The sequence below is a fragment of the Nuphar pumila genome, chromosome 11, assembly GCF_984573655.1.
Source record: "Nuphar pumila chromosome 11, dmNupPumi1.hap1.1, whole genome shotgun sequence".
NCBI lineage: Eukaryota > Viridiplantae > Streptophyta > Magnoliopsida > Nymphaeales > Nymphaeaceae > Nuphar > Nuphar pumila.
The window spans coordinates 35333626-35347007 of NC_143259.1; the positions used below are offsets into that span (position 1 = coordinate 35333626).

The 13382-nt window shown below is 33.6% G+C and overlaps 1 protein-coding gene across 2 annotated transcripts in view; it reads left to right on the top strand.

Moving 5' to 3' along the window:
* Window positions 1-13382, top strand: part of MSH4 (MUTS-like protein 4) — a 255757-nt gene that overhangs the window by 21829 nt on the left and 220546 nt on the right. For both annotated transcript variants that reach the window (XM_089980878.1, XM_089980879.1), the window contains exons 5-6: window positions 2514-2559; window positions 3914-3960. In XM_089980878.1, coding sequence (XP_089837004.1) covers window positions 2514-2559; window positions 3914-3960 — 93 coding nt within the window. The remainder of the gene's footprint in view (window positions 1-2513; window positions 2560-3913; window positions 3961-13382) is intronic.

Sequence of the window (13382 nt, forward strand, 5' to 3'; positions counted from 1 at the left end):
TTAATTGGGGTACCGACTAGTCCCGCTTAGTCCTCGACTAGTCTTTTTAGGAGTCTACCGACTAGGCACCGCCTAGCGCTTTTGACTACATAGCTTATTGCCCTTTCGGTAGGAGAATACCTTGGGAAAATACACTTGATTTCTCTATGGTCCAACTTATTTTTAGCCGAGAAACATGTAGATAACATATGCACCCAAAGATTTTAGGGAAGACATGAAATCTCTTGACTACAAGATCTAGTTTTTCAAGAGCGTCCTAGGGCATCACTAGGCATCCTATTAATCAAATAGGCAGTTGTTAGAAGTGTGTCTCTCCAATATCTCTTAGGGACATTTCTACCTAAGAATAAGGTACATATCACCTCTAATAGATGTCTATTCTTCCTTAGTGCTATTTCATTTTGCTAGGGAGTGCTTGGGCAAGTTGTCTGAGGTTCAATACCATATTTCTTCATATATTTCCTCAGACAACGAGACAAATATTCTCTATCATTATCTGAAAACAATGTCATAATAGAAGTATGATATTGATTTTGAATCCACTTGTTAAAAATAGGGAATATAGATAAAACTTTGTCTTTGGATTTCATTAAATACCCAATAGTCATTCTTGTGTAGTCATCCACGAAAGATACAAACTAACAAATGACCTTCAATCGACAAAATTACTCTATGAAGCATCTGAAAAGGCCTAGTACTCCTGGATTCACTAGTAGGAAAGTTACTCTATGAAGTTTGGTACTCTGACAAACATCACACTCTAAGACAAAATCTCTTTCTACTTGTACCATAGTCACCTATATTGTTCAATATAATTTCTCAACGAGGGTTCTTTTCGGAGAGATTTTCAAAAATTGATTTTTTTCAAGAAATTCTTGGGAGTTTTAAAAATTAGAAAAATATAAAAAATAATAAGATAAGAAAATAATAGGTTTTCATATCAAAATTTCTTGTAAAAATATAAGGAAATACGTTAAAAAAGTTTTTAAAATACAAAAGAAACAAAAAATACAAAAAATGCTTTAAAATATATAAATAAGATTTTTTTTAAAATATTACAAAATTATCATGATAAAAGTGTGATATTATCGTCATATTTTCATATCTGGTGATATTTTAAAATATCATGATATTTCACATCGTGATATTTTCAAAATATCGCCGATATTGGTGACACTGACTTATAAAACTTCTGGGACTAAACAAGAGTAAGTGACCTAACCTATTATGCCACAACTTCACACTATCCAAAATAGGGGTCAAACTTGGTTCATTCATGGATACCAATGCCTTTGGTTCCTCCAAAGTGTATAATCCTTGATTCTCGCTGCCATGACCAAAGATCTTCCCTGTCTTTAAATCCTAAAACAAACAATAATGAGAAAAGAAAGTTATACAAGAATTTAGTTTCTTCATAAGAAAATTGATAGAAAGAAGAATCATAGTAAATGATGGAACATGGAGTGACAATTATATTCTGTTTTTACTGGCTTTGATGCATGCTTTTGTTTGTTCTCGTCTTCAGGAAGGGGAATGTGTGTTATAGACCTGGTATTTGTTCTTTGACTTCTTACCATTTGTTTTGTTATCATATGAAAATTGGTCTTGCATTCCATCTTTGTTGGTGTGTGAATCATTTAAGATCTATGAATACTCAAGAAATCTAGCATTATTATTAAAGTAGTTTTGTGTAGGAGGAATTTATCTATCTCTAGAAGATCTTATTAATAGCTTTCTTTTTATATTTTTATTTCCATGTTCCCATGGTTTCTTTCCTTTCCCACTCATTTGCATTGTTCTTTGCCATCAATTGACAAATGATTTTACTAATTTTTTTGGTTAGCCCTTATGGATATCCATCCATAATTTTGTTCATAATACAAGTTATGATAAAGATGTTCATAAACTTCTCATTGTAGCTTGGTGGCAATGAGTGTCACAAACCAATACATATCGCATCTCATCTTGAGTCTTACTTTTGGCATTCAAGGTCTTGGTTGTGTTTCTCTGCCTTTGAAGAAATAGAATAATGGATAACTTTCTTTTTTTGGGAGACTTTATTTCATAAAGGATGAAAAACTAGGTTTTGGTTCCTATGTTGGTGTTTAAGCTTTTAACATCTGCAAAAAAAAACAAACTTCCAAAGGCAGGCCATGGTTTTTTTTTGTTGTATTTGTGATTTCAGAATGGTTTTTTGGATGCATGCTTACATGTAAAGTTCTAAAATAAGTACTTACACATTAGTAGGCTGTTAGACGATTGCGTCCTGACCTTTTGCTTTAACTTTCTATGCCTTTTCTTCTTCATTTTTAATTATGTTGCATGCTATATTCTATGGTCCACCTGCCTTTTGAGATGCTTCATGCCATTAGAAGACAGACTGCATTTAAAATGATGTGTTCCTCTTGCCCTTGTTGATTTTTCCTTTCAAAAACCTATTTAATATATATAAGTTGTTGTATCCAAAGAATTTCTAATGTCTGATACATGGTGCTAATTCATATGGATTTTAGGGCAGAAGCAGAAAAAGGTGTAATTGTCACTAACCATTCTTTGACGGTAAGATAAAGTTGTCTTAAATTAACATGCTCTTATTTGAGTTATTTTCCTTTTATTCTACATATTACTGGTGCTCTAAAGGAGAGCAGATCAGGTGATCTGCAAAATCATGAAACAAAATGCTCTAACATCTTCATCATCCAGGTGATCAATGGCCATCATGGCTGTCAATGATGACATCATCTGTACCCATATGGTCCCCCCACCACTTGCTCAGAGGATAGTGGCAGTGGGATCAATGGACGGTGTGGATGTCAGAGCATTTCCCTGCGTGATTTGGCAGATCATCTGATCTGCTCCTGCTCCAAAGTCTTTAATGCTCTTCTTTTTGAACTTTTCTATGTATATTTTTTATGGTTTTCCATGTTTTGTGTGAGGATCGGCACTGAAGCATATGATTTGTCCTATAAGAGTAGGATGAAGAAATGTGGATTGGTTTATGTTTTTTCCCCTTTTTGGGATTGATTACATATTTGTTATTTTGTTCACAAAAATATAGCATTATTGCATGCTTTCTTTCACATAAATAAGGTAACATGAAAGAAAACAGAGAGGCGAATATTCAACTAGCAATATGAAGTATTTGTCAATTGTCATGTATCCAAAGATAATCCTGACAAAGAATGTCAATAATTCACTTTCTCTAATTCCATGGATCAGGAGTCAAAGGGGTATGACTGTTGTAGGCTCTATTGACAGAAAATAAAATATTGATATCTAGCATTGGCTGTAGGTGAGGCTTTGATTTTTCTCGCTCCTTGTGCTAGAATCATTTAGGAATGCAATCTCTATCCTTTTCAAATATGTTCATCTCCACTGAGAATTAGATAAGAAGTTAATTTATTCTAGTGTCAAAGCTGTCGTTAGCTAAAGATGCACTTGAAAGTTTTGAAAGCTATAGAAAGAGAATTTGAGTTTGGTCAGTGTAATTTGTATAATATTAAAAAGTATAAATGTTAATAAGTTACTTATATGATTACCAAATCTAAATTGTTAGTGTAGCTGTAACAGACATGTGATAATCCATGTTGCTTTTCTTGATGTGTCAATAATGGACAGATACTTGCATAGGCATATAAGCTCTTTATGTTTGCAATGTTCATGTAGGACACATTCTTTTGTTAGTTTTTACTGGTGTAGCAGATTTATCGACAAATGTCTTTTTCAGATCCTCAAAACAGTTGTATACCATCTGCTCTCTAGTTTTGCTAAGATACCTTGAGCATCCATTTATGTCCTGACTTGTGCATTCATTTCATTGCAATATACTGGCGAATATATCATTTCTTATATTTTGGGTTTGTTTGCATCTGTCATCATGGCTTGTTTCTAGACCTTATTCTGTGATTTTCAGGTAACTTTCAATGGCTCTTCGGATCATATGAATATCGATGCTACGAGGTATCTTGTTACTTATAGTAGTCTTCAATGTTAAAAGAATTTAGTATCGACTTGTTCTGCTGAGACTAATTCTGCATTTTCTTTTAATACTTGAGGACTGTGATCTTTTCTTTTAATATTTGAGGAGTGTAAGCTTTTTGCACATGTTTGTGTTTTCTCTCTCTCTCTCTCTCTCTATATATATATATATGTGTGTGTGTGTGTGTGTGTGTGTGTGTGTGTGTGTGTGTGTGTGTGTGTGTGTGTGTGTGTGTGTGTGTGTTTACATGTACATATTCACCTAAATTGGCATTTCTAGGATGTTGGCAAACATGAAATGTTTTGAAGATCTCTCTAAGTTGAGATATTCAATGTTTCAATGCAGGGTCACTGATGTAAATATTGGATTATGTGCATTTAATGCATGACCAGCAAATTTGTTGGAAATGGTCTGGATTCATCTGATTTGACTGTTCTCAAAGTTTCTAAACTTAAGTTGGTTGCTTTTGGGTAAAAACCAACCAAAGGTAGGTGGTTTTTGTTAACTTGGTGAAAATGAATCTCGTGTGGGAGATAACTGAGGCTTTTCAATAAATTAGGCATAAAAATTGATGCAATTCTTAGACAATATTGTCTGTTATTTTATGTTATGTTAAACATAACTGAGGGTAAGAAGATAACTCTTATTGCTGAGGGTAAGAAGATAACGTTTCAGATCGCTTGGTATCTTTTCTCCTACTACCGAGCAATGGTGTGTAAACATGTTTAATATATAATTTGTGTGTGTATGTGTGTGCGTGTATGCATGCCCATCTATGGTACCCGAACACTCCATTTTGCCCTCCGTACCCATGTCGACACGCATCGACACCCTCCATACACACAAGTTTGTATTTAATTTATAATTTATAATTATATTTTCAGTTTATAACTTTATATTTTCAGGATATAATATATATTTTAGATGTAGCATGTATATTTAGATTATATTCAGTTTATTTTGAATTTATTTTGTATTTGTGCAATATATATATATACATACATACATATACATATATATAGCGTGTCCCCGTACCCACATTTTTTGAAATTGCCGTGTCAAGCTGTCCGTACCCTTACCCTTACCCTTACTCAGGTGACATAGATGCCCATTATAAAGATACACACATTTCTACATGCATACATATATTTGTATATGAGAACAGATCTGCAGTACCGTGACTTGAAAGTAATTTTTGAGTGTGCAACACGTTAGAGATAGATGAGAGGTACCAGTTGTTGCCTCCAATGAATTCTTGTGATGTGGGGAGGTACTTTGTATTACTCTTATTTATATTGTTACCCTAAGAGGGTGTGTTTCAACAAAATAGAAAGTTTACTTTACAATTGATTCCTTAAAAAATAGGGCCACTAAGACCAAATAGGGAAAATAATAATAATGTCACAGTGAAACACGTCTCTTTATAAATGTCTTCATGCCTCTTATGAAATGACCAATCTTCCCTTCACATTACTTGTCTTAACATGCGCCCCTCAAGTTGTACATGCTTCTGAATCATGTACAACTTGCTCTTCAACTATTCATTTCTTGCTGTAGATAGGCCTTTTGTGAAGATATCTGCAACTTGATATTTTGAACTTATGAATCTTGCTTCTCTGATTCTATTCTTTATCTAACAAAATCATAGTCACAGATATAGGCGATATTTTGAAAATATAGCGATAATATCACTATAACAATATTAAAGGCAAAATATCAAGATATTTTGAAAATGACAGAAATTTATATATATTGCTATAATATCACGATAACATCACATTATTATCAATTACTTCTTACTTTTTTACTTGTTTTCTATATCTTAAGTACATTGTTCTTTATTTTTATATTTTTTACTTATCTCTTTTGATTACATGTATATTTTATTATCTAAACATGTTATTTTCTTACTTGTTTCTTCTATTTTTATATTTTTTAAAACTTTTTAAGCCCCGAATTTTTTCCGAGTTTTTTCAACTAAACCTATATTATCACTAGAAATTGCCTTGCCTAGATATAGCTGAGACCTATATTTGTGACTATGAACAAAATTGGAATCCATGTAGGAGTGTTTTGATTTGTCATGAGAAAACTGGATTTTGTGCTAGCGCCTAGGCACTCTTATTGTCACAAAACATGACAAAAATATTGACCTTTAATCCCAACATACTTAAGAGGCTACCAATCCGTGCCATATCTAAAATGATGGTTGCCAATGCTCTGTATTGAACTTTTGTGCTTGACCTTGCAACTGTCTTCTGTTTTCTACTTTTCTATGAAATTGAATTCTTGCGAAAATATGCACAAAACCTTAAAAGTGAACTTGTGGCTGGATCACCTGACCAGTTAGCAACTGAATACCCTATGATAGATTATATACTCATACCTCTTGATTCATTCTTGTGAAATATCAACCCATGGCTAACTATTCCCTTTAAGTATCTCATAATTCTCTTTAAAAGTCACTTAAGGACCCAATCACAAGCCACTAAGGGCTAGAAGCACACACTTACAACTTAAAAACATTTATAAAAAATGTACAAAAATGCATAAAACATGCATTGCTTTACAAAGGGGACAATGACCCTTATTTATATAGGAGAGCACTAGCAACTAGCCGTTAGCTATTCCTAATGGCTAGTTCAACATGCTTTGTACACTTGTAGTATATATTACATAGCTTATGACAATAGAGGCTATGTACACTACAAAAAAGTACATAGCTTATAATGTAAGGGCTTATACACTTGTAGTTTATATAGCTTATGCAATGCACAAGCACAATTACAAGTCCACCAAGGGACAATACAAAGGAATAAGGCACTACACAAAAACTGTAAAATTCGAGAATTTTCTATGAATTTTCCATGATTATTCATAAATAAAAGTAAAATTTTGCCCAAATATGTTATGCAATTTTAATTAATATTTAAATTGCATTTAAATTTTATTTGGCATTTAATTGTTGATTTTAAATTAAATTGGCACTTAATTGCTAATTTTAATTGAATTGACATTTAGTTGGAATTATGGTTAACTTAGCAATTAATTTGGAATCTAGAAGGCATTTAAATAATAATTAGCATTTAAATTACATTTCTTAATTTAATTAGGATTTTTAATAAAACCATAAAAATTAAATTGGGCCTAAATAATGGATTTGGACCTTGATGGGGATCCAAGTGTGGGTCGACCCATGTGGGAATTTGTTTGGATCCACTTCAGAGGAGACCCAAGTGGGAGGGGAGCAAGTGGGCAACCAAGTGGGCCAGGTGGCAACCAAGTGGGAGGTTAGTGAAGCAAGTGGATGGGGGACCACCAATCATCCCTTGTGCAAAGGAGAGTAGCTTGGAGAAGCTTCTTCTCCTATCTCTTCCCAAAGGTTGACACCCCCTCTCCCTAATTCTTAGCAAACCCTAAGCCTAATCCTCTCTATTTTTAGCCCCTCATCCCATCTCTCAATTTCATCTCTCATCTCTCAAGCTCACCTCATCAAGGCATACTCCCTATCCCCTATTCACGAATTTGGAGGAAGCACTTAATCTCATTCTTCTCTCTCACTCACATATTGGGAAGAAGGCACTCTTCCTCTCACTCTCAATTCATGAATTTGGAGGAAGGCCATCTATCTCAATCACGATTTGGAGAAGGAGCTCTCCCTATCTCATTTTCAGTTCTCGGAGAAGGAGCTTATCCTATCTCTCAATCCACGTTTTGGATGCGGAGACTCTCACCCACGATTTTGAGAATTCTCTTTTGGTTTTTTTGAGAATTCAATTTCTATATAAGAGGTAGGGAATACTCTAACTTTGTATGGTTGTAGGGATCCTAAGCATGCTAAATCTGAAATTTAAATGCATGTTAGAACTAGGTTTTTGTGTAAATCCAAGTTTAAATGCATGCTAGAATGATAATTCATGGAAATTAAAATTGAGTCATGTGTAGGAATTGAGGATTTACCTAAATTAGGATTTTATATGCATGTTACAATTAGGGATTATGTTAATCCTAATTTTGAATGCATATTAGAATGATGTTTTGTAAATTAAAATTGATTCATACGTAGGAATTGGGGATTTACCCAAATTGAGATTTTATATGCATGTTAGAATTAAGGACTATGTTAATCCTAATTTTAAATGCATGTTAGAATGATGTTTTGTAAAAATTAGAATTGATTCATGCATAGAAATTGGGGATTTACCCAAATTGGGATTTTATATGCATGTTAGAATTAGGGATTATATTAATCCTGATTTTAAGTGCATATTAGAATGATGTTTTGTAAAAATTAGAATTGATTTATATGTAGGAATTTGGGATTTACCCAAATTAGGATTCTATATGCATGTTTGAATTAGAGATTATGTTAATCCTAATTTCAAATTTATATTAGAATGATGTTTTGTAAAAATTAAAATCAATTCATGTGTAAGAATTGAGGATTTTCCTAAATTCAATTTCTATATGCATGTTAGAATTGATGATTTTGTTAATTCTAATTTTAAATGCACATATTGGAATGAAGATTCATAAAAATTAGAATTAATTCATGTATTAGAATTGAGGATTTTCCCAAATTCGATTTCTATATGCACGTTAGAATTAGGGATTTTGTTAATTCTAATTTTAAATGCATATTATAATAAGGATTCATGGAATTTAGAATTAATTCATGTGTTAGAATTGGGGTTTTACCCAAATATGAATTGTATATGCATGTTAGAGCCATGTTCTATGTGAAGTTGAATTTATTCATGTGTTAGAATCATGATTATATGTAAATCTGAATTTCTATATATGCATTAGAAATATAATTTTATGCAAATATGAATTTATACACGCATTAAAAATATGCTTCTATGCATAACTAAATTGATACATTGGTTAGAACCATGTGGTTATGCAAATCTAAAATTATTTGAGCATTGGAATGAGTTCTCATGCAAATCTGAAATTAACTATTGTTTGAATTTATAATTCATGCAAATATGAAATTAACATGGTGTTTAATTTTATATTTGATGATGTGTATATGTGCACATAAATTTCAGATTTGATGGAATGCATGGGATCAATTAAAAGTCAGCTTTTGATAAAATATTCATGTACACAAAAATTTTAGGTTTGGTGGAATGAATAAGAATAATTAAAACTCAGTTTTGATAAAGTGTTCATATGCACAAAAATATAGAATACATGGGTATAATTTAATTTCAATTTTGAATTGGTGCTCATGTGTACCAAAATTCCAGATTTTCTGGAATGCATATACATGACTGAAATTCAGCTTTGAATTAGTGTGCACTGAAATTTCAGATTTTATGAAATGCATATCCATGACTGAAATTCAGTTTGAATTGGTGCTCGTGCACCGAAATTCCAGATTTTATGGAATGCATATACATGACTTAATTTCAGTTTGAATTGGTGCTCATGTGCACCAAAATTCAAGATTTTATGGAATGCATATATATGATTGAATTCAGTTTTGAATTGGTGCTCACGTGCACTGAAATTTCAGATTTTATGGAATGTACATGACTGAATTTTAGTTTTGAATTAGTTCTCATGTACACTGGAATTTCAGATTTTATAGAATACATGTACATGTCTGAAATTCAGTTTTGATTGTGCGCTCTTATGCACAGAAATTTCAGATTTTATGAAATGAATGTACATGTCTGAAATTCAGTTTTGATTGTATGCTCTTATGCATAAAAAATTCAGATTTTATGGAATGCATGTACATGTCTGAAATTCAATTTTGATTGTGTTCTTTTATGCACAGAAATTTCAGACTTTATGGAATGAATGTGCATGTCTGAAATTCAGGTTTTGATTGTGTATTATTATGAACAAAATTTTTAGATTTTATAAAGTGCATGTTCATGTCTGAAATTTAGTTTTGATTTGTGATCATATGCACAAAATTTTTAGATTGGATAGAATGTATGTGAATGATGACATTTTAGATTTTAATTGGTGCTCATATATACAGAATTTTCAGATTTGAAAAGGTGCTTATATGCACATAAATTTTAGACTTAAATTGGAGCTTGTATGCACAATTTTTTTTGGATTTATATGGTGCTGATGTGCACAAAAATGTTCTGATTTGTTGTGTTTATATACACAACAATTCAAGATTTGGTGAGTATGTTAGTGCTGTGTATCTGCACAGAAACATCATATTTATATTTATGTGATGTTTATGTTGATGCTATGTTTATGAACATAGTAAATATGTTTAAATATCATGCTTGTGATTAATATATGTTAAGCATGTTGTTATATGTTATCATGCTATTAAAAATGATTCATGATGTTAAGCATGGTGTTTTTATACCACATGATATGTTGAGATACAACATGATATTGATATGCAACATGATGTTATGCGAGCGCTATAAAACATGAAATGCATGCATGCGCTTGTAATGCTCATGAATGAGTTTGAGTTCAAAGGAACCAATGTGGTGCAGTTTTGCACATATGCATACGTGATATATAATTATATTGTATTGTAAAACATGAAAAGGCATGCATATACAATGCTCTTAAATAAGCTTGGGTTCAAAGGAACCAATGTGGTGCAGTCTTGCATATATGTATATATGATATAATTATTGTACTATAAGACATGTAAATGAAAAAGGTGCAAAAGGATCCGACCCGATCCATATAATCCATGTAAAGATTGTGTTCAGTATACGTTAGGACCCCAGCCATGTAAGACCCGAGTCATGTAACTTTTCCTTGGGATCGGGTCTGGATACACCAGACCCGGATCCATACTTCTGTAGTGTAAAATTATAAATGCATTGTTTTAGGTCACGATTTCTAATTAGAAATCGTGACAGCCGCAGTCACCTCTTTGGGTTCTCCTCTCCGTCTCTCTCTCTCTCTCTTTCTTTTCTCTTTCTCAATACAGGTACAGGTGAAAATCTAACATGGTATCAGAGCATAGATCCACCTAAAGGCTGAAAAAGATTTCGGCAGAGGCGACGATCAGAAATTTGAGGTTTTTCGTTCCTCTCTTTCTTCCCTTCCGTTCTTCTTCATCTCTTTGCTTCTTTATCCATCCTCTTCTGTCTATTTTTCTGAAATCCCCTGTGTACTCACACCTCGCGTGGGTCTACTTCTGTGAATCTGTGATTCACGTGAAACCTATTCATGTTAACCCAAATCGTGTATAAAAAAAGGGTTACGGGATTTCACGTGAACCTATTCACGAGGGTTTACTTTTATTAATTGTTTGATCTCCTTTTGCCCTAACTTTTCCAAGTCTATCTCTGCATATTCGAATACTACAGTGTTTCCCATGATTTCTTACTGCCTTGCTGTGCAATTTATCCTTTGATTATTCATTTCTACACTTGTCAAAAAAAGGGAGGTATATTTAACGTGTGAAGGTGTTTTTCACACGTTAAATATCAATTTTTTGGAGTGCATAGAAAAAGCTTCAGTTCCTGTATTCTCTGATTCTTTCTGACAGCCTGCAACCCTCTGTTTCTCAAAAAAAAAATAAAAAAAGAGAGGAAGAGGGTTGAACATTTCGTGGATACTCCTGTCGTTTCTCATTCTCAATGGATTCTTATCACTCTCAATCAAATCTTTCTTCAAGTTTTCTCAACCAGTTTGTTTCTGAAAAGTTGAATACCTCAAATTTCTTGATTTGGAAGAGACAAATTATTCCTTTCATAAGGAGTCAAGGTCTCTTAGGTCACCTAGATGGAACCACTCCAGTTCCACCAGAATTTGTCCCAAGAGAAGAAAAAGATGATCAAGGGGCGAGTTCAATCGTGTATGTCAAAAATGTTGAATTTCTCAATTGAGAAAGAAAAGATCAATTAGTTGTTGCATACATCACATCAACTCTATCTCAAGAGATCCTTGTTGCCATTCCTGACAATTGTACAACTCTACAACTCTGGGAAGGACTGGTTCAGACGTATTCGCAGGTTTCTCAAGCACAAGTGGTTTTTCTAAAAAGAGAATTTCAGTTGCTAAGAAAAGATTCCATGACCATCATGGAATATTTGAACAAGATAAAGATCATCACAGATCAACTTGCAGTTATAGGGTGTGCCGTTAGTGACAATGACATGGTGCAACAAACTCTGAGTGGATTGGCATTTGACTACAATATGATAGTCACTTCACTATTGTGCCTTCCTGTTCTTCCTACCTTTGATGAGCTACGAGCCAAATTGATCCAGTATGAAATGACTCTGAAGGGATTCTCTGAAGAAACTCATAATCATCCAAATACTCAAGAAGTTTTGGCCTAAGGAGTGACTTATGGTAGATGATGGGGACGAGGAGGACAAGGGCGAAGTGGACACGGAGGGCGTGGTCTGCTTCCCACTCCAAACATGTTAGCTCATGCGCAGGGACCAAGATATCCCTACTTGCTTCCTTTGTAACAAAAAGAGACATATCAAGGCGAATTGTTGGCATAATCCAGATAACAAAGGAAAGGGTCTCCAGACAGAAACCAAAAGAAAGCTCACAAATACCAAAGACAATGGAGAGATTAAAGATTTGCTGATATCTGCCTTGTCAGAGTTGAAATCGAAGCAGAGTGATGAAGGCACTTGGTTTGTCGACTCAGGGGCAACGACTCATCATCCTGTTTCTCATGTTGGAAAAACTGTCATTCCCATGTCACATTCCACTTTTACTCTTTCTGACGTTCTTCATGCTCCTGACATTAAGCAAAATATTGTCTCCGTCTCCAAACTTATTGATGATAATAATGCTTCAGTTGAATTCACTCCCTTCTCTGCGCAGTTCAAGGACCTACGCACGAGGGAAACATTCGCTGAAGGAAAGAGACAAGGCAATATGTATGTCTTTGAAGAAGCTCCATGTCATGCTGTCCACCCTGCTCACTTGAATTCGAAGCCTTCATTAGAGTCGTGTTCATCCTCTTCTGCCAGTGTTTTTAGCATCTCTGAATGTAACAAGCCATTCTTATGACATAGTCGGTTAGGACATTGTGAGAGTCATTTTATTGAGAAACTTGTCTCTAATAATCTTATTCCAAAAGAAAGTCTCAATGGGGATGAGAGCAGTCATAAGTGTTCCAATTGTTTTTCATGCAAGAGTCATGTATTGCCTTTCCATTCCATTAATAAGAGAGCTTCAAAACCTTTTGAGATTATTTGTTCTGATGTATGGGGACCCGCCCTAATTGTCTCTGGATCTGGAAGCAGATACTATCTAATCTTTGTTGATAGTTATTCTCGATACACTTGGATATATTTCATAAAAAATAAGTCAGAAGTCTTCTTTTTGTTTCAAAATTTTCTTTCCTTGGTCAAAAATCAATTTTCTGAGTCCATTCAAATTTTCCAATGTGATGGAGGTGGGGAATTCTCATCCCGTGATTTTATTT